Source organism: Perognathus longimembris, chromosome 2 (genome assembly GCF_023159225.1).
Source record: "Perognathus longimembris pacificus isolate PPM17 chromosome 2, ASM2315922v1, whole genome shotgun sequence".
NCBI classification, from domain to species: Eukaryota; Metazoa; Chordata; class Mammalia; order Rodentia; family Heteromyidae; genus Perognathus; species Perognathus longimembris.
This window is the reverse complement of record NC_063162.1, coordinates 67,994,808-68,017,252: the sequence shown is the minus strand read 5'-3', so window position 1 is coordinate 68,017,252 and position 22,445 is coordinate 67,994,808. Positions and strand designations below refer to the sequence as shown.

At 39.2% G+C, this 22,445-nt stretch overlaps 1 protein-coding gene across 1 annotated transcript in view; it reads left to right on the top strand.

Annotated features, from left to right (window-relative positions):
• Positions 1 to 22,445, top strand: part of Hecw1 (HECT, C2 and WW domain containing E3 ubiquitin protein ligase 1) — a 288,520-nt gene that overhangs the window by 181,058 nt on the left and 85,017 nt on the right. The window contains exons 5-6 of the mRNA XM_048339413.1: positions 15,695 to 15,770; positions 17,587 to 17,756. Of these exons, the coding sequence (XP_048195370.1) occupies positions 15,695 to 15,770; positions 17,587 to 17,756 (246 nt within the window). The remainder of the gene's footprint in view (positions 1 to 15,694; positions 15,771 to 17,586; positions 17,757 to 22,445) is intronic.

The window sequence follows — 22,445 nt, the reverse complement described above, 5'->3', positions numbered from 1 at the left end:
TCCCTAATAAATGACCTGATTACAGTTTGAATAAACAGAAAATGATTTTTATAACCTATTAGAAACAATAACTGAACTCTAGTATATAAGGATAAATAACTACTATATAAAAGGAAACTCTGATTTGAAAACAAGGGAAAAAGAGCTTCAATTTTAATATTAACCAAGAAATATATAATATTTTAATCAGAAATGTACAGGACCAAAATTTTTTTTAAAGTACTAAAAGATGGAAAAAATGTGGAAATATGCAAAGATAACTGTGCTTATTTCAGGAGCTTAGTATTAAAATTATATAAATTATTACTAAATGAATGTATAAACTCTACACAACTGCAACTGAAATTCTGGAAAGTGGTATAGCCTTTTCTAAACAAAACACAAAACTATGAGGGAAAAACACCATATATTGTCTCTTGTCAGTGGCTCTTGCCTATAATCCTAGCTACTTGGGAGGCTGAGATCTGAGGACTATGGTTCACAGCCAGCCTCACAGGAAAGTTCATCAAACTCTTATCTCTAATTAATCACCAAAAAGCAGGAAGCAGAGCTGTGGCTTAAGTAGTAGAACATTAGCCTTGAGCAAAAATGCTCAGGGACAGTGCCTAGGTCCTGAGTTCAAACCCTAGGACTGGCCCCCAAAATAAAAAACAACATATATTGTATTGAATCACATAAAAAAAAACTCTAAGAAGAATAAAAAAGCATCAATTCTATTTAAAAGAAAAAAACTGAAGTTAAGAAGAGTTGAAAGTAAAAAAAAAAAAAAAACACAGAGGATTAAAACTTCAGGGTAGGGACAAAAGGGGGGAAAGAAGGGCAAACAAGAGAGGGGAAACATGGACCAAGAAGTGTTGGGCTGGGAGTACAGCCTAGTAGCAAGAGTGCTTGCCTCCTACACATGAAGTTCTCAGTTCGATCCCCAGCACCACATATATGGAAAACGGCCAGAGGGGCGCTGTGGCTCAAGTGGCTGAGTGCTAGCCTTGAGCAAGAAGAGGCCAGGGACAGTGCTCAGGCCCTGAGTCCAAGGCCCAGGACTGGCCAAAAATGGCCAAAAAAAAAGAAGTGTTATACTCATAAGCTAACTAATAGAATTGTACAACTACTTAACAGTAATCATTTAAAAATCAGCCAAAAGGTAACTTTCTCAATTACATAGAACTTAAAGAATGATGAACATAGCCGGGCACTGGTAACTCACGCCTATAATCCTGGATACTCAAGAGGCTGAGATCTGAGGATCATGGTTGAAAGCCAATACAGGCAGAAAAGTCTGTGAGACTCTTATCTTCAGTTAACCACCAGAAAACTAGAAGTGTTGCTGTGCCTCAAAATGATTGATAGAGCACTGGCCTAGAGCTGAAGAGTTCAAGGGTAGTGTCCAAGCCCAGAGTTCAAGCCCTATGACCAAAAATAATAAATAAATAAAGATGAACAGACCACTTGAGAAATAGGCGAGAACCTAAAATTGGTTTGTTAGGAGAAAATGTAATTTTCAATTAATACATGAAAGATGCCCCACTAAGAGAGTAAAAAACAAAACAACAACAACAAATAAACCTACAGATCAGAAGAACAGACAACAGAGAAAAGACTGATATCTAAATTATACTAATAATCCTTAAAACTCAGTACTGATAAAATGAACAACTGAATTGAAAAATAGGCAAAGATCCAAACAGCCCTTACCCAGAAAAGACAGGCAAAGAACAAATAGACAAATGAGAGTATGCTCAACACTGGAGTCCTGAGGAAATTGACAATCAAAACCATGGCCTACCATTCCACACCGGTGAGGATGACCAAAATCCACGCCACTAACACGCACAGGGATCTCCTGTGGAAGGGACTCTTGGCTTCCCACTGCTGATGAGAGTGGAAAATGGAACAGCCACTTTGGAAGAAAGCTCTGACAGAGCTGAACATACACTGACTGTAGACTCTAGAAACCATACCCTTTGTTACTTACCCAAAAGAGTTCAATACTCATGTCCAAGAATGTTTACAAAAGTCCAGAAACTGCACATTGTTTCCACAGCACCAGGATGTGCTCTATAAGATGACTATTTTTAAAAGAAAAAGTGCTCTGTACTCTACCACTTGGGTGTGATCTGTGAAGGCAGAGGACACATGCTTGCTTTAGCATGAAAAACACAGAACTTACCCACAAGATATAATTTCAAGTGAATGGAGTCTGGTTAGGAAATGAGTTAGCTATAAAGAAACAAAGCAAAATAATGATAAAACTGGATTGTTTTAGTATTTAAATATACTATACATTGTATGACATCTTGTACCAGTGAGTTAATCCAAAAGCAATGAGTTCTAAGAACCAAATAAGCATTCTTTACCTACTCAGGAAGCTGAGTCTGAGGATTATAGCTAGCCAGGACAGGAAAGTCTGTGAGACTCTTATCTCCAATTAACCATCAAAAAGCTGGCAGTAGAGCTATTGCTCAAGTGGTAGAGCACAAATCTTGAGCAAAACAGCTAAAGGACAGCACCAAACCCTGAGATCAAACTCTTTTACCAGCAACATTCCTTTTTTCATTGTTCTGGAAGCCAGAGGATTCATGGTGTCTGCAGTCTTGTTTCCTGCTGGGCCTTTCTCCTAGACTTGCAGGTGGGTGCTGTGTCCTCAGATGACCTTTCCTTTATGTCATATATGTTCTTCTCTGCTGTCTCTTTCTGTACTTATTTTGGGTCAGAGCCCCAACCACATAACCTCATTTAGCCTGAATTAAGCCCTACATAGTCACATGGTGGGATAGAACTTCAATGTAAGAATTCTGGAGGGACACAGTTCAATCCATTATAGAAAACCTTGCCCTAAGTTAACTAGATTTATACGAGTTTCTTCCTGTGTCCTAAGATTCTAGGCATATCTCTGTCTGTAAAATATAAAATATACATGATCTTGATGTCCACACAATCCAATAAATCAAATATATATTTATTTATTACAATCCTTAATCATAGAACCTTAGAGGTTTTAAGTTCTTTCATGAGATTCAGGCATTGGTTGCTCAAGCCTGTAATCCTAGCTACTCAGGAGCTGAAATCTAGAAGATCATGGTTAGAAACCAGCTAGGACAGTAAATTTGAAGAGACCACACCTACAAAGTAACCATTAAAAAGCAGGCTGGAGGCATGGCTCAAGAGTAGAATGTTAGCAAATCAAGCAAGTTGAGCAAGAACAAGGCCTTGATTCCAAACCCTGTTATCAGTTCCTATGCAGTAGTTATGCATCTTCAGCAAGCAGCTATGGTTTCTGTGTAGCTTCCTCAAGTCCTCTATAGAATTCATTGCAACTAGTCCTGGATATACACTAGTCTGCCTAGTTGTTTGGCTGCCAATCCTTTGCTCAAGGCAGCTGGGCCACTAGGGAAAGACCTAACAGCCTAACATATCTAAACTCTTTTAAAGAAAAAAAATAAACATTAAAGGGATAATTGCAATAAAGGCTCATTATTAACCTTTATGATGCTTTAACAGTGCTTAACTCCTGCCCCGCCCCCCAAAGACCGGGGGCTTTTTCAAATATATCTCAATCTCACTACCCAGAAAGCCTCAAAAGAAAACTGGCTGGGAATGTGGCTTAGTGGTAGTGTACTCCTCTAGCATGCATGAAGCCCTGAGTTCTATTCCTCAGTACCACATACACAGAAAAAGCCGGAGTGGTGCTGTGGCTCAAGAGGTAGAATGTTAGCCTTGAGCAAAAGAAGGTCAGGGACAGTGCCCAAGCCCCAGGACTAGCCTAAGAAAAAAAGCTTCAAAACTAGCAGAAACGAAGGCCTTTTCTTGTCTCTAGCTCTGGATGCAGGTTTGGAATTGTAACGAGTGTCCCAGCCTCAGTCAGATCAACAGGATCATCTGAGCCACATGCATTCTCATGCACATCTGCACACCACCTCTTGTATAGTAGGTGCACAGTAATTGCTCATCACATTGGCATAGGGGTGGCTTTACAACAGTTCTGCAAAATCCTAAATGGGTCCTCTCTAAAACTCCTCATTTAGCATTTCACAGAAGGATAAGGAGATTCTAACATAAAGATCCTGACTATGGATTTGCAACTTTTAGCTTCAGTGTTCAACTGCACAATACTTTTCTAGAGATAGACAAATGCCTTGTGATATCGTGAAGTGTTAGTTCCCAAGGCCTTTGCAGAGCTGGTGTAAGCAAATGGCAACTGACCTGTGGCAGGATGAACAAAGGTGGTAAGTGAAGAATTCCCACAGGACAAGGACACATGGAACCTAATTCCTGAGCAGAAGCCAACAGGGTCGCCTCCCTCACACCAAAGACATTTTCAAACCTAAGCAGCAATTTTGAAGGTATTTTGTAATGTTATTCAGTACTTTTTTCCTTTTTTGGTCAATGAGAAAGTGAAGTTCAGGCTGATAGATGAAAACACCTAAAAAGTGAACCCATGAACAAGCTCCCAATATTAATTTACTTGAGTCTACCATACCTCTGCAACCTTCCTGCCTCCCCTGATAATTAATCTCAGGTACTGGTAGGTCAATAAATTCCACTTTTTTCAGCCACCAGAACTGGATAGCAAAAGTGCTTCAGGATCTGAAGTGCTATAGGTGACAAGGCCCAACCAGCTCTTCTAGATCAGGAGCTTCCTCTGGTGTGGTTACATGAGAGAGTGCATAAAAAATTAGAATCGAATGCTTGCATTTTAATACATAGAGATAACTTTTTTTCTCCTATTATATTTTCTTTCAATTCCTTTGGCAAGGATAGCAGAAGACCTAATAATAATGAAGTCCTCAGGCATGTGGCTAGAATATAAAGGCCCCTGTCTGTGCTCAGCCAGAGGGAAGTCAGAATTATCAAGCAGTTCTAGGATCAAAGGGAAGTCTGATTCTGGGGATTTTTAAAATATTTTCCCTGGTACAATAGGTAACATTCCAGTCCAAGTTCTTGACTGTGTCTATATTTTATGACAGTGTCCCTGCTGGAGCTTAAAGATGTCTGCATTTCAAAGACAATTAGAAGAATGCAGCATTAATGTTTAGTTTCTAAATACAATATGTATATTCAGATATATTCATTAATAAATAGTCACTGTTTTAAACAGTTCCTCAAGTTTAATTAGAACATATTTAATCATTTTGGGTCATATATAATTTACATGGTATATGCGCTATACTTTCAGGTTTTGAAAAGCAACCTGAGTTTGAAAAATGTGGTTGCTTGGTATTATTATGCCTTTTTTTAACTAAATTTATTTTTATTAGTTTTAAAGAACTATGCAAAGGAGTTTCAATTCAACATGTGATTTATGAATACAATGCATCTTGATCACTGTCACTCCTACCATCATTCTTCCCCCTAACTACCCCAACCCCTCCCATCCCTTCAATTTACCTGGTTTCATCTTCACAGATGCACATTGAGCGTTGTGACTATATTTGCCAACATTTCTCTCTCCGTTTGTCTGGACCTTTCCTCTTAAAAACCTAACCCACTTTAACAAACTATGTTTCAGCTTCCTGGTATTCAAAGATACCTGTACACCCATGTTCACTGTTTCTCTATTCACCATAACCAAGTTATTCACCATAGCCAAGTTATGTAGGCCAGATGCTACATCATGGATGAATGGATTACACTATGGACACCATGAATGTGGCATATATACAAAATGCCAATTATATTCACACATCAGGAAGATTATTATATCATTTTCAGGGAAATGAATGGACTTCCAAAAAACTATGTTGAGTGAAGCAAGTTAGGCTCAGAGTGACAAAAGGTGCATATTTTCTCTCATATGTAGAAATTAAATCTAAAAATGTAAACATTTATGAAAATAAATACAGAGCTCTGTGCATATGCACACAAGTGAACTGACTGAAGTGTGACATAGACAGGAAGAGCTATCCATGATATATCTCCTTTGAACAAGTAGCTGACAGTTTAACAAAATGACTACCAAAAAGCTGATTCATTATTCTTTTTTTTCCTCCCAGGTCCTTCATTTCTAGAAATATCTAAGCCTTGTTAGTTTGCCTTTTCAATAGTGCCAGTATGAGATAAATTTTCGTTCCCCAGATATTTACCTGATTCATGCCCTCCTTTCCTGTAGGTCGTTTCAAATATCACTTCCTCTATTTTCATGCAAACATGTTCACATAATTTGCTGATATTTGGCCCCTGTGCTCATTAGGACACATCATCTCCCTGTCTTGTCCTGGGATATTTCTTAGCATCTGCAAGAGCAGTGGCTGGAACATGTCAGGTGCTCCATGAAATCATTGTACCCAATATCTATGGGTTCTTCAAGTCCTAGATCAGGTACTATAACAGCTTGACAGCCTTGGATAAGCTATTTAAGTTTCTAAAGCCTCAATTTCTCAATTTACATGCTCTAGATAGGTGATTAAAAACAAAAAGGAGGGCTGGGGATATAGCCTAGTGGCAAGAGTGCCTGCCTCGGATACACGAGGCCCTAGGTTCGATTCCCCAGCACCACATATACAGAAAACGGCCAGAAGCGGCGCTGTGGCTCAAGTGGCAGAGTGCTAGCCTTGAGCAGGAAGAAGCCAGGACAGTGCTCAGGCCCTGAGTCCAAGGCCCAGGACTGGCCAAAAAAAAAAAACAAACAAACAAAAAGGAGCCCACTCACAGAACTGTTGAAACAACCTCGCAGGTTATCTGAGGCTAAAATAAAATAATAACTGTGCTAATCTCAGCACTTTCTCACCACACAATAACTTAGAGTAAAAATTAATTTCTATGAGGAGTTTTGTAGCTATATATGGGTTTTAGTATCAGCATAATAACCCAAATATATATTTGGATGATATGCAGAGAGTTTGAATGTTCCAAAAATAATGAATTACTACCTCCAAGAAGGAGCTTAATCTCTGCCTTTGAGATGTTTTAACTAAAGAAACTCACTTACCCAGAATGGTATGTGTGGGATAGTTGAATAGGTGGTAGGTGAGTGAGTGAGTTGATGGATGGATGGATGGATGGATGGATGGGTTGGTGGATGGATGGATGGAGGTGAGTGGGTGGGTAGATGGATGGATAAGTGGCTAGATGGATGGTATTTCAAACTGAGACTAAATTGTGGATTTACTGAGTATTTTTAAGAAAACAATTTGTTCGCAGCTACTATTGATGACCTCTAGAGTAGAAATGAGTCTTGGTATTTAGTCCTGTCTTTAGAAATCACAACCAGACAACCAGAGTGGGCCTTCACTCTCCTCTTGGTCCCAGGAAAGGGAAGATTGAGATTCTTGGATTTAAACTCATATGTAATGAAAGATTCCAAACTTGGCTGCCATAAGTGAGAGAAAAGGAAGTACCTACCCACTCATTCATCACATGATCCAGCAGCCTGGAGACAGTGGTTATATGAATGTTAGTAGGCTTTCCCTAATTTCTCACAGAATAAGACTCTCCTTGTAACCTGCCCCAAGGCAAAAGACATTGCATTGGCAAGAAAGGAATGTATCTCTGCCTAAAACTTCAAATTTTTTTTTTTATTATTTTGCCAGTCCTGGAGCCTGGACACTGTCCCTGGGCCTCTTTGTGCTCAAGACTAATGCTCTACCACTTGAGCCACAGGGCTGGATTTTTCTGAGTAGTTTTGGTGATAAGAGTCTCACAGACTTTCCTGCCCTGGCTAGCTGCAATAGTCAGATCTCAGCCTCCTGAGTAGCTTAGGATCACAGGTGTGAGCCGCCAGCACACAGCTCTTCAGTCAATTTGTCATATGTTCACATGGGGATACAGCTTAAGAAAACTTTAAAGCAAGTCAGTGAAGAAAAGAGAGAAGGATCTATGTGAAAAGATAATCATTTTTAGACATATTTGGAGTAATATGTAAGGATTGAGCCATAAATATTAGGTTTTTACTGTTACACTCAAATAGATAAACCTTGCTCAGCCGACTTTGGATTACCCCTTCAAATTGCTTAGCTATCAAATCAGAGGGTATGGGTGTGTGGCTAGTGCTCTGTGCACAGTGTAACCCATTTCTATAACCAGACTGTTGACCCAGTTGGAACTACTGCTGACACACTTTCAATGCTTTAATTTACTCAAAGGTTTTGCAGTACATCAATTTAATAATGGTTTCCCAATATGGAATTAAGGTAGCCATTTTTCCCCTCCATTATCATATGCTTGGATACAAACAGCTGAATTGTTCCTCTCACTCCATTAAATGAATTTAATAATAATATGCAAAACCCAGATCTGGAAGGTCAACAATTGTGAAGAATTTCTGAATTTATAAGAACAAGATTATGAATTCAAAGAGAATGCAAAGAAAGGGATCCAGTTTCTTCCACAAAGTGACTTGTCTCTTCCTCAACATCTTCTTTCAATCAGTCATGCAATCACTCATTTTACCACTTAATAAATAGTACTGGGCTATCCCCTTACTTCTCTCTATCCTTCCCCTCCTCTCCCCATCCCTTCTCTCCTTTCCTCTCCTTTCCACTCTTCTCTTTTGATCTCTCCTAGCATCTTTAGAGCCTCCTTGCACCTCACCTCAACAATCACATCTGTCTCCAATTAGTCTTTCTTGCCCCCTTGTCATCTCACTTTGTGATTCTCATTGGATTTGTGAGGTTTGTGTGAGGCCTAGGGTGATCCTCCCTCTGTGTTAGAGCAGTCCTTAAGTGTAAACCTGTCCATTACACTCCCTTTTCAAATCACTGCAGTTGTCTACTGTGAATATGTATAATTGAAGTAAAACCATTATCTATAGAGAAATAAAAACAAAACAAAACCGTCCATAGCTTTCTCTTACCTAGAGGGTGAAGCTCAAATTTCTGAACATATACTATAATGAAAGTAAACATAAAAAATTAATTGAACATGCTAATCATGGCAAAACAAATCCCTAATCCCATCCCTTGAACAGACGCACAGCACATTCTTACCATACAAGCGTGAATTTTTTTATGAGCCAATTACCTCATAGTAAATCTGTACCTGTATGTCTCTGTAGAACTTACTAATCTTGTTTCTCTGGAGAGTCTTGACTAACACCCTTCCAATTTGATTGCTTCTGCTGAGCTGAATCCCTCTATAGATTTCTGTAGCCACTGAGGCAAACCCTGGCTGTACCTCAGACTATATCGGATTGAGATAATCAGTTACCCTGCCTGTTAAAAAATCAGTTCCTTAGCTGATGCGAGTGGCTCACATCTGTAATACTCAGGAGGCTGAGGTCTGAGGATAGCAATTCAAAGCCAACCCAGGCGGGAGAGTCCGTGACACTCTTAACTCCTATAAATTACTCAAAAAAGGGCTGGAAGTGGCACTGTGGCTCAAGTGGTAGAGTGCTAGCCTTGCAAACAAAGAGGCTCAGGGACAGTGCTCAGGCCCTGATTTCAAGCCTCAGGACTTGCAATAAATAAACAAGTTCCTTAACAAAAGATGACCATTGATCACTGCCTTCCAGGGTCACAGCAAAGAGGACAAGTGGGGAAGCTCTCGCTGTGACACTCACAGCACCCCAGTAACCCCATCTAACTTCTGCTCTCCCCACCTATGCATTTTTGCAGGCTTTCCCCCTGATGTCTGGCCTGGATGTTGGAGTGTATTAGAGCATGGTTTAACATAACGAAAGTGTGACCTATCAATGCATAAGTTCATAAAGTGACTTCAAATGTGGGAGGAAAGAGGGACCTAAAAGAACTGTTACTTAACCTTCAAGGAGACTAAAGGGATATGTGTTGTGTGTGTGTGTGTGTGTGTGTGTGTGTGTGTGTGACTCAATCCTCAATCTGTACTATTATTTGAAGCAGCTAGAGTCTCAATATGATTATGTATATATATATACATATATACACACATATATACACACACATATATATGATACATATACATATTTACCATCCAAACATTTTCCCAGGTACTTTAAATGGAAAGAGTCTCAATCATGAACTCCCAAATTGATCCCCTACAAACCAAAGTCTAGAAATACAGAAAACTCTGTGTGTGTGTGTGTGTGTGTGTGTGTGTGTGTGTGTGTGTGTGTGTGTGTGTTCTGTCTGCTCTAAAAAGGATTTCAGGTTACTCAGAGAATAAAACAGAAGGTACTTTCAGCCAGTAGTGAGTGAAGCTCCCAAATCAGCGCATGCCCATGCCTGTGGCAGGGAACGCAGCACTGTGACCTCAGTGGGGAACTAAGCTCCATGTGTTTGCCAGAAGAGAGCTAGGCCAAGTAGATGCTTCAGGACCCCCAGGGGATGTAATGTGGACATAGCTACTCAAAGAAATCCAACTGTGGTTAGTTCTACCATTGGGAGGCTGTTTTGCCTTCCAGGTAAAATAAAATAAGCTAAAGAATAAAATATGGAAGATTGTATAAGTTTTCTATTGTGTTACAAATGATTGCAAAGTTTGCCAATAGCTCTAATAGGTCAGAAATCCAGCATACATAGCTAGATTCTCTGATTATTGATGTGCAATATACATACCTGAACTAACATGTGGAGCAGGGTGTGCTCTCATAAGAAAGATTTTGGTAGAATCCTGCTCAGAGTGCCTTCTTGTTGGCAGAATTCAGTTCCCGTGGTTGTAGGACTGAGGTGCCCCTTTTTATGCTGGCTCAGCTGGAGCCACTCTCTCGGCTCCAACACAAAGCCTTCCTTCCTTGCCCCATGGACCCTTTCACCTTACAGCCAGCAATCCTATCTATGCTCAGCGCTTCTCACTTTGTATCTCTGACTTCTTTCCCTTTCCCTCACCTGTGTGCCATCTATATGGATTGGTTAGCTCGCTCCTCACAATCTCTCTTTCTTGAAGTTAACTTATACACACCACATAGCCTAATCACAAGAGAATGTTAGTACAGCCCATCTACTACAGAATCAGCAAGTCTTTGGGATCTTTAAAGTACCCCCTGGAACCCAGGAATTAGGGATTCAAGGTACAGGGAGAAAAATGGACAAGTCATCCCAACTCATCCCAAAGTTTCTAACTACTCTCAGAAACAGAAAATCCTCCCAGAGGTCTACATTGCCGTGAATAAGTTCACCCTGATACTAAAATAATCAGACATACACTCAGAAGTCCCTGTAGGTACCTTCCACTTTTGAATGAGACCCTTTCAGAAAGATTTCCCAGCAAATAGAGATTGATTTCTCCTCCATGACAAAGTGAGAGCTCCATGTTCTGGGCTCTGCCACTACTAGCTCTGTAACCCCAGTTCCTCAGATTTGCCTGTTCATGCTTCCTGTTCATCATCTAAAAAGACAATTTTTTTCAGTCAAGGTCAGAAGTTGGGTAACAACACAGATAGGTAACAACTTGGCCTAGTTTAGAGCACTTACTCCATTCCAAGCTTTGTGTTCCATGTTTTATACTCATTAGTTCTTTCAGCTCTTGGAGCTTAGCAAAGTAGGTCTCATTGCAGTGTCCATTTAAAACATGGAGAGGAAAGGAAAAGAACTTGAACATGAGAGCTGTTGGTTGCTTTGCTTGAGACCACACAGCAGATCTAAGGGGGAGAAGCTTGTCCCTGACATCATTTGCATACCCTCTCTTAGTCCAAGAAATTTCAACTTCCATTCTTGAACTTTTAATCTCTTTGCCAACAAGGAATGGGGAACTTCAGTTCATTATTAGGCTGTGTAAAATCTACTTCAGACTATTGGCCAGCATCCGATTTCTCAGTGAGCTACCAGAGCAAAGACTGCAAATTCAGTTTTAAGGTGCCTTAAACTTTAGGACCAATAAATATTCATAATACCAATCTGCAAAATAGATTTGCAATTGTAAGTAAAAACATGCATCAGTAGTCAGTTACACCTTGATTTCAAAGGTGATAAAATACAATGGATGTCTTAGAAGAGATAAATAATCACAAACTAGAGAGGCATGGTGCTTCTACTGAGCTGTTTCTCAGCTCCTGTTTGGTGCTAAACATTCTGATTCTTTTAATGACATTTGAATAAACAGATTCTGAGTTAACTCTTAACTTTCATGGACTTCTCGAACCCTCCAAAATCTGTAAGATCCCTAGAATTTATTACTCAAGTCCAGAGATCCATCTTATCTGCTCTTCCTTCACTAATTTCAATGACAGAAGAACCATGCTTTGATCATTTCTTTGACGTTCACTCTCTTGTAAGGTTCTCATGTTCATATAAATTTAATAAAACATTCAACTTTAATAAAACTCTCATGTCTTTCTCTCATTGCTTGGCTCAGGTACGAATTCAGTTTCTAGATCCAAAGAGTCCACATGAGAACTAGGATGGGTGTACAAGGAATCTCTCTCTGTCTTTCTCCACTAAAGTACATGTGCAACCCACTTTCTTTAACTAGATATCCATCCCATATTGTTTCTCAAGGGGACTTCAAAACATAATGGATTGCCTAGTTGACATTAGGACACAAAAGATATTGAATTTCAGGGAAATTGCTGATCTCTGATCTAACCCTTTACTTTTGGTGGTTGGTATGGAGCAGATTGCTGCTCCTTTGCATCAGATTTTCTGATTCCGTTGTCAGTCATTGAATCTCACACCTGCCATGTATCGGCAGATCCAAGTTGTCTGAATGATGTAAACAGACCAAGCCTCAGCAAAGTCAAGAATTTCAATTTCTGAATATCACTAATTGAGTTGTTCTAAGTCAACTTTTTGGGGAAAGTAGACATTTCTGCAATTACTTAGGAATCTTTACAGGTATAGAAACTTAGTTATCATATCAAAATGAACCAAAGCCCTATGAGAATGGCTATGTATACGCTATAGTTTTCATTTACCTGAAGGAAGAAAATCGAGGACTGGGCTTTTAGGGAAGCAGCTCAGATAGGGTTTCGAAATCACCTACAATATGCATACACATTTGGATTCAACATTATCTTTCCTTGTTTTGAAAAATAAAATGCTTTACCCATAACTTTGAATAACATTGCTGCCCCCCCCCAAAACAGGCATGGTTATTCCTGGGGGTGCAGGGCAGCCTCTAGGAAAGACAGCCCCATCTAAAAAGCCTGGGAAAGCTGCAAGTGGCGGAAGTAGGACAACATGCCTGTAGGACTGCGTGACTAGACACTGCTGAGTATTTTTAGAAGCAGCCTCATCTTTCATGCAGTGATACTGTTTAAAGGAAAGATAGAACTTCAATACTGTGGAAGAGAGCAAAGAAGCAGGAATAAGAAATAGAACATGTGAGTTGATTCCACAACTCTTAATTCCTCTCCCAAATCCTTGCCAATATCCAGTTTAGAATCTGTTGAGCCATAGATTCTTTTTTGTGGTGGAAACATTTTAAATTTATTTTAGCTGATACATAAAATCTGTACACATTAATGGGATGCCGTGTGATGTTTCAGTTTATCATTGTGTAATGCTTAAATCAAAGTAAGCATACCCTCAGACATTTATCATTTCCTTTATGGTGAGTACATGAAAAATTCTTTTTTCTGGCCTTTTGAAATATGCAATGCATTTTCACTATCTGTCATCACTGAAAGGAACAGTAACACACAAGAACCTCTTACTCCTATCTAACTGTCCCTATCTTCTCTTTTTTATATTATTTGTTTAAAAACAAACAACAAATCTCTTCCTTGAAAAGACTGTGAGTAGCAGCCAGGGATTGTTTAAATATAATTAAGTGTATAATTTTAAAATGAAGGGATATACTATCCTTTCATAATACTAGAGATTTAAGCTCATTTTAGCCCAGCCTGAGAAAATCAATTTAACCATATCATTTTCTGAACTTATAACTCTATTAAAATTATAGTTTGAATTTTCTGTCAAGTAACATATTCTAAGAAAGGAACAAACTAGGTGAGGGTGTTTTAAAACTAGAATTAGGAACCAACAACTTTAACCATTGTTACTGACCATAAGGAGAATGTGATCTGTCTGGCCAAGTTTTCTATGACCTTTGCCCAGAAAGAAATTTGAAAAAGAAGAAAACTCCATAATGTGAAGGAATTTTAAAGTCTTGATTATGCTCTTAAGGTCTAGTGACTTACACACTTAAAAAAGAGTGGACCAGCCTGAGGATCTATGTTCAGATGTTTTAAAAATCATCTATCTAGCTAATGGATGGGAACAACAAACAGATTAGGAAGGAATGGGCTCTCCAAGCTAATGCTCTGGGATCCATCCTTGTCCTAACTCACCTGTCCCAGCCATGTCTTACTCTGGTTCTTATAATCAAATGAGAGACATTATAGTCTGATATGAAATGAATGCCCTTTATAGTGCATGGGCTTTTTGGAACAGATTCCACCAGCAGATTAATCACTGAATTTCTAATTCATGGTGACACTATTAAGAGGTGGTGAAGAGTTGGAGGTGGGGCCTCTTGGGAAGTAGGAAGTGGGTCACTGAGTGGGGAGGTGGTGCGCATTCTGGCATGTCCTGCCCCCTGCTCCATGGGCACAAGTAACCATAAACTGAGCCACTTCTTCCTTTAAAGTGGTTTCTGCCAAGTATTTGGTCATGGCTCCGCAAAAGTAACTAATATAAGACTTGTAAGAGACAGAGTTTTGTGTAAGTTTGACAAGCTCTTAACTTGCTTGATGACAAGTTCCATTCCATATGTCACCTCTGTTGGTTCCCTCTATTGAGCAGCTCTGGCTTAACTGAGATGTCCCACGAGCTTGAGGCCACCAAGATTTTCTCACAAGGTATAATCAAGCTCAGGGGCTCCACAGAACTACCTGCTTCAATGGGACAATGTGGTCTAATAATCACTTTATATTCCTCTTGGCTTGAATCTGTGAGAAATAGTGATGTCCCCTCACAGATCTCAGGAAGTTAATAGGAACTTCACATCCCAAGAAGGAATAACCAATCTGATCTATAAACAAAAGGCCTTTGAATGAAAGATTAGTGGGTTTTTCCTTTTTTCTTTCTTCAGTACAAAAGACTAGATTTTCTTGATATTTGGATTTTTTTCTGCAAACATGCAACATATCCACATGTAAGTAAAAAGAGTTATTTTCTATCTAGGAATAAGTTCACAAAACCATTTCTAAGTAATATCTTCCTAGCAGAGAATATAATCAAGAACTCTAGCTGTTTTGGTTAACCAATTAGCATATATTCAACAATGAAAAGAAATAAACTGTTTCTGTAACCTGGTTTGAAACAGCTACAAGACTGTAGACAACCCATGTAATAATCATATTCTGAAATTTCCCAGGAAGGCAGTTAATTACATGAGAAAGGCATCAGAGTAGTTTCTTAATGCCATGTTCACGATCCTCCCTAATGAACAGAGTTTTCTGGAAATCCCTAAGTAAGAATAAGTGAGGATGTAGCCATTTAACACTGCACTTTACTAAATAGAAACACAACCTAATTACGGCAGTGAATATCTATTGACCTACCATTATCTGCCTTAGGCCCTGCCTTAATAAATACTTTTTGTAAATTTGAACCTGAAAAAAGTATTTTTTGCATAAGTAGTAATAAAGAGCTTATAATAATACTCTAATTATGTCTGCTGATTTTCATTTTCCTGAAATGTATCCATTCTACCCTCTAGCAGATTGATGGGAAAGACATTGGATGTTAGAAGCCTGTTTGCATCAATAGGTATCCAATGAAATCTCAACATTGCTGTTGTGTTTGCCTGTCACTAGGGGAATATCTGTGGTGTTAGAGTTGGAGTGTGAGGGTTGGTTTCAATGCTTTTTTTTGCTTGTCTCTCCTCTTCTTTCTTCTTACAGATTTTTAAAAGCATTGGTTCTGATGAGACGGTCCAAGGGCAGGGAAGTCGGAGACTGATCAGCTTTACTCTCTCAGGTATGTTACTCACCTCTAGAGGCCTGACACAGAAAACAAGAATGTCAGTTAAGCAGCAATGTCTGCTTCAACTCCACTCTAGTACTATTAATAGTAATAGTAATTAATAGTAATAGTTCTCTTAATGTTAGTTAATGGTGGTAATCTTAGTAGTTTAAAGTAAGGTAATTTCTTAGTTCTTTTTGTATTATAGTATTTAAGACTTTCAATATTATAGGCTCTTTCTAACTACGTAGGCAAACAATGCCTTTTCAGATTCAAATTTGGGAAAAGTGAACATATGGTTCTGTAATGTAGTAACAAACTAGGCAAAGGGATTGTAGTAAATCTGTATTGCTCTAGGAGCTCTTCTGCTACTCTGAAGTTATGTCTGAATTAGAGGTGTAAAAGAAGCAGAAGAGTTAAGGGTGTGGCTCAGCTGGTAGAGTGCTAACCAATAAGCAAAAATGTCAGGTACCAAGTTCAAGTTCCACTCTTGGACCAAAAAAATAAAAAGATACACAAAACTCAGGGCCTCACACATACTTGATTCCATCATTGTGGTCTTCAAGGGGACATGATATCTTGAAGGTCAAGCAGACATGATGAGTACAGTTTGAAAACAATCATCTTAGTGTGTCAAACCCACCTAGGCAGGAAGGACACTAATGACAGTGACAGGAGGTCACAGACCTGAAGTGCATGGGCATCCTTGAGTGATAGACAGTGCCCTGGGGCTTTTCAAGTTGAAGCAGAGTGAATGTCTTTAGATACAGCAACCACACCCATGTGTGCCTGCCTAGGTTGGAGACAAGAAGGGAAGACAATTTTTTCCTTTCACAACAATATAGTATGAGACAAGAGAGGAAGAATACTTCCATTATGGAGATAACCTTTGGCCAATAACTCTGAAGTAAATACCCATGGAAACACCAATATTTTTTCACTTCTGTGAATGCCACTCAATATATGCCATCACTTATTGAGTTATCTCTGCTTCCATTTGTTTCACTTCTATAAAATGTGAATGATTTAGTTTAGAACGAATAGCAAAGCAACTTAAAATTTTGTTCCTTGACAACATAAACACACTTCAGCTAATTATAAAGTGATTTTAACCTATCAAATTATCACAGTAGTATATACTCTCCCCCTTGCCCACTGTAGCCCTCTTTCTTTGTACAATCTGAAATTATATATGATCAGATATCTTCTATTAAGTGAAACAGAGCAGATTTGAACATCTTGCCCAACCTGACAGCATGGGTTCTCCAAACCCTTCTCAGGCATAAGTGTCCAGCTCTACCAAGACCATGTTTTGTTTTCTTTCCTCCATGGCCCATGAGCTGTGCTCTTTTAACCCTTTCACTTTGTTTATGCCAATTCTCCTCCTTACCTAGAAAAATCTACATTTTGTGTACAGTTCTTGCAGAAAAACTGACACATGGACCAGTAAAATCCTTTAAGTCATATTTGTCCCCTTAGTGTACCCATCATTCTTGGGGTGGCCCTCAACTCCCCACCTCAACCCTTTTATCTTATGCTGCATGGGGAGCATGAAGAATCCAGCCCAGCCATGGGTGGTGAACTTCTCATGGGAAGTAGAATGACCATAATGCCACTGGATTCATTCCAAGGATTTCTTATCATAATACATGTGAATACACACCAGCGAGTTCCCCACAGAGTGACTTCTGGTCCGTGTATGCAATAAGGCAGAAAACAGCCTAAAACTGGAACAGACTGACTATATTTTAGATGGACTTTTCTCCTTGAAGAAGGTCTGGTGTGGTATTTAACCTCTAATGCATATTTGGGTTATCCATTCTTTTTACAGATTTCCAGGCAACGGGGCTGAAGAAAGGGATGTTTTTCAACCCAGATCCTTATCTGAAGATCTCCATCCAGCCTGGGAAGCACAGCATCTTCCCTGCCCTCCCTCACCATGGGCAGGAGAGAAGATCCAAGATCATAGGCAACACTGTGAACCCCACCTGGCAGGCGGAGGTGAGTGCTGGGGACCCTTAAAGGAAGTCTAAGCTGCAGAGGAAACTGATTCCCCATCTACCAGCCCATGTGCTTCTTCTTCGTCCTTTCATGGAGCCCCCAGCTCTGCTGCTGAACTTATGACCCTAAGACCCTTGGTTTTAGATGGGAGCCATGTTCTTGGTGGGTTAAAGCTCTTTATCTAAAACAGTCCCTCCAGACAATACTACAAAACGTTTCATCACAGCTATACTTGATGGCCTCTTTTCTAATTTGAATCTGTATCTGCAAGCAGGAAGAAGAGCATTTGCTCTGAGCATTCCAGCTTCTTCACAGCTCTTTCCAAGTATGTGATCCTCAAACAAGAATGCCCAATTGTATAGGTGGCTGTCTGGACCAGGCTCAGAGATCCTAACATTCTCATTTTCCTAGGATAGGTGAATCAACAAACTCTAGAATATTCCTGATTGTGTTGCATAGTGCTTGATGTAAATAGTCAGGGAGCTGGGCACTGGTGACTCACACCTGTCCTCCTAGCTACTCAGGAGGCTAAGTTTTGAGGATCACAGTTCAAAGGCAGCCTGGGAAGGAAAGTCCTTGTGACTTTTATCTCCAATTAACCATCCAAAGTGGCAGGAAGTAGAGCTGCGGCTCAAGTGGTAAAACACTAGCCTTAAGCACAAAAGCTCAGGAACAGTGCCCAGGTCCCTGACCGAGTTCAAGCCCTAGGACTGGACTGTCTGTCTGTCTGTCTCTCTCTCTCTTTCTCTCTCTCTCTATATATACACATATATGTATGTATATATGTGTGTATGTATGTATATATATACACTCTCTATACACGCACATATATGCACACATATATACATATATGTATGTATGTATATATGTGTGTATGTATGTATGTATATATACTCTCTATATATACTCTATACATGCACATATATACACACATATATACATATATGCATATATATGTAATTTGTTTTATGTAACAGAGGATTCTGTTTCTAAATGTATCTCCTTGGGCAAGAGTTTGGAGGCTTTTCAACAAAGACCCCAGTCAGGTCCTCCTCATAGTGATGACTCCTCTCTGCTGAGTAGGCAGGGTGGAGCTTGAGGGTCCAACCTACAAGCAGTGGGCAAAGGGGTAGGGGGCTTGGGGTAATATAATGCAATCTCACAGACTTAGGTCCAAATCCCAGCACAAGATTTGTAACTTTGAGATTTTTGTAAATCCTCGATTAGGAGTCAGGAATAATCCTCATACCCTTACTATGGACAAAGATTTATATACATATATATGTGCATACATATGTATATATATGTATATACATGTGTATATACACATATATATAACATATGTGTATATATACATATATATATATATATTCGCTGAAGGCATGGGCTTGTATTGGGAAGTCATCAACTCAGATATGCAATGTTCTAACACCCTAGACAAGAATGCAGTGTATCTCCAACAAAATGAAGAGAGTGAGGAGAGGGTTGGGGAGAGGAGGAGAGTGACATAGATTAAGATATCTTGTATTCATAAACTTCTTTGTTAAATGACAATCCTTTATACAACAACTTAAAATGTTTTTTAAAAAGCTAAATTAGTAAAAAATGTAATTGGATATTTGGAAGCAGATTTGTTTCATTGTCTCTTTCAAATTATATCACTTTCTCTCTAATCCTTCCCCCTTCTGCTGTCTGAGCGCCACAGAAGAAATCCCTTGGGAGCTTTGACAGGGATGGAGGGAAAACAAAGTTCAGCTTTCAGCCTCAGCTGTGTCACTAGCATGGAAGAATGAATCTTCACTCTTGTGTCCTTCTGTCTTAACTGTTGTCACCATTATTTCCGAGTTCCTTAGACTTGGGAATAAGAAGCTACAGGAATTAACAATATCTGGGGTAGAAGGAGGCCATTTCTGTTCAGACATTTAGTCCTGAGAGTGTTTAAGTCCCAGAAACCATTTATACAATCCATATTATCAGCATCATTTTTACTTAAAATGTCAACTATAAGACACTTGATATTCTGAAATTATGCCTAAATCTTTGCTTAAGATTGACTTCTCTAGCCAGGTGCTAGTGGCTCATACACTTGTAGTCCTGGCTACTCAGAAGGTTGAGATCTGAGGATGGTGGTGTGAAGCCAAGTGGGGCAGGAAAGTCTGTGTAACTCCAGCAAAAAGTTGGAAGTAGAGTTGTTAGAGCACTAGCCTTGAGAAATAAAGCTTAAGGACAGTGTCCAGGCTCTGAATTCAAGCCCCAGGACCATTTTAGTAGTTCAGGTCCTATCCTTCTCTACTTATTAGTCAATTAGGAGTTCAGGGATACTGAGAGATTTTTCATTGGTTGGGTTTCTTGTTGCAGGGAAGATACTCAGTGGCTAAAATCATGTCTCCATTGTTGTGTGCTACTGACCCATATTCTGATCAGTTTTTCAAGAGGGTGCAGTACAGGATAAGGATATATAAGAGAGGAGACAGGACAGGTCCCCACCCAGCCCACATCCTGCTTGTCTTGTCCCCTGGGATCACAGTTTGTTTGTCAGAATTGTCAGGCCCAAGGAGGGCCTTCTACCCAATTCTGCATATCAAGGTGCTCTTTTTGAACACAGAGTAGGCTGCCTGCGTGGGAATCTCTCATTTCTTTCCTTTTTGGAACTTCATTTCCCTCTCAACAACACTGTCACGTACTGTCCAAGTGACCTTAGAGATCTACTTGGAATGTCAAGCTTCTCTATGAAAAAAACACTGGGAAATACAATGGTGTAAAGTTGATAGTATCCAATTGCAGAAACCATCAGATTCAGGCACATCTGTAAGTGAAAACAAGAGTCACTTTAAAGGCAGGGCAATCAAAAGCACCTTGAGCAAGAAGTACAGAGGAAAAACCTTCATCTTCAAACCTGGTTTGTAGCTGGTCCACTTCATCTAGGAGACCCATCCAGGAAATAGAAATTCGATGAGTTATATGATAAGCAGCAACACAAGCATCACAAACTTGATAGTATCTGCCCCCCTCCTTTTGATGAAAGTATATGTTATATAGGAGGGAAATGTTGTAAAAGAAGCAGTATTAGTCAATCAGCCGAGACTCCATCAAAGCTTGATAGCTGATTATGGGTTAAGGGATCAGTCAAGAGATTGATGGATGTAGATTTCGTTCTAAATTAATTCAGTGTAGACTGAAGTTAAATCTCTTGATTAGAAAAGATTATAAGCTTAGTAAAGGACAAGAACTCTGAGGTGAATATGATGAAAAATGTCAAATTAACCTAAAAATTATTGCATTTGTCCATGAGAAAACAAGATGTATATGTCATGCTTCACTAAAGAGAAAGTATATAAGTGCCAAGTCCCATGATCTTGCTAACTTTTAACTAGTTCACCTGCCTATAAAAGTAGAATTGAGCCAGGTGCTGGTTGTTTATACCTGTAACCCTAGCTACTCAGGAGCCTGAGATCTGAGGATGGCAGTTCAAAGCCAGCCCAGGCAGGAAAATCTCTGGAGACTCATATCTCCAATTCACCAAAAAGAAGCAGGAAGTGCAGCTGGAGAGCAAATAGCCTTGACCAAGGAGAGCTCAGGGACAGCGCCCAGACCCTGAGTTCAAGCTCCAGTACCAGCATAAACATAAACACACACACACACACACATACACACACAGAGTACAATTGTACATTTTTGTTATATGATTCTAAAAATTTAGACCACATGGAAATTATTTTCATTTACATATATATAGCAACGTGAGTGTCTCTGACCAAGTAGCTTTCTTTCCTTTAGTGAAATTTTCCTACTTTGGGAAGGGAATCGTGAATATCTGCTACCTTTAATAGAAATTTTACTTCTTTCTATATTTTATATTTGGCTTTTAACATAACTTGAATTATATATAGCCAATTTTTACCCAATTCTTCATAGTTGAGACAATTTCCATTTATCATAAGTAAAAAGTATCTTATTTTTAAAAAATCATAAGTAGGACATTCAAATGTAATTTATTTAGTGCTTTTCATATAAATTTTCATTTATCATAAAAAGTATCTTATTTTTTGAAAATCATAAGTAGGACATTCAAATGTAATGTATTTAGTACTTTTTATATAAAGAGAAAAAGAATATGTAAAAGATTTAGCATTTTAATTTTAGATACCCTTAAGTCCTTCAATCCCTAGTTTCTATGTTCTTTCAGTCTCCTAAAATAATCTTTCCATTTAGAAATGAAGTCAGTAGTTATATTTGGGTGCTCTGCAAGTAAAAATGTACTTATTCTCCAACCGTGTGTGTGTGTGTGTGTGTGTGTGTGTAGAAATGGAAATGATATTATCAGTTGAAAATAGCCATCATGGGTGGAAACGTGGCTTAGTGGTAGAGTGCTTGCCTAGCATGCATGAAGCCCTGGGTTCAATTCCTCAGTACCACATACACAGAAAAGCTGGAAGTAGCACTGTAGCTCAAGTGGTAAAGTGCTAGCCTTGAGCAAAAGAAGCTCAAGGACAATACCTAGGCCCTGAGTTCAAGCCCCAGGACTGGAAAAAAAAAAAGAAAGAAAGAAAAGAAAATAGCTATCAGTTACCCAAAAGACACAGAAACTGTGTACCTGTCACAAATTCATTGATTAAACTTCAGAAACAAAAGCCATACAAGTATACACACAACCTACTCATATATAAACAAGTGAGAAACACATGGCTG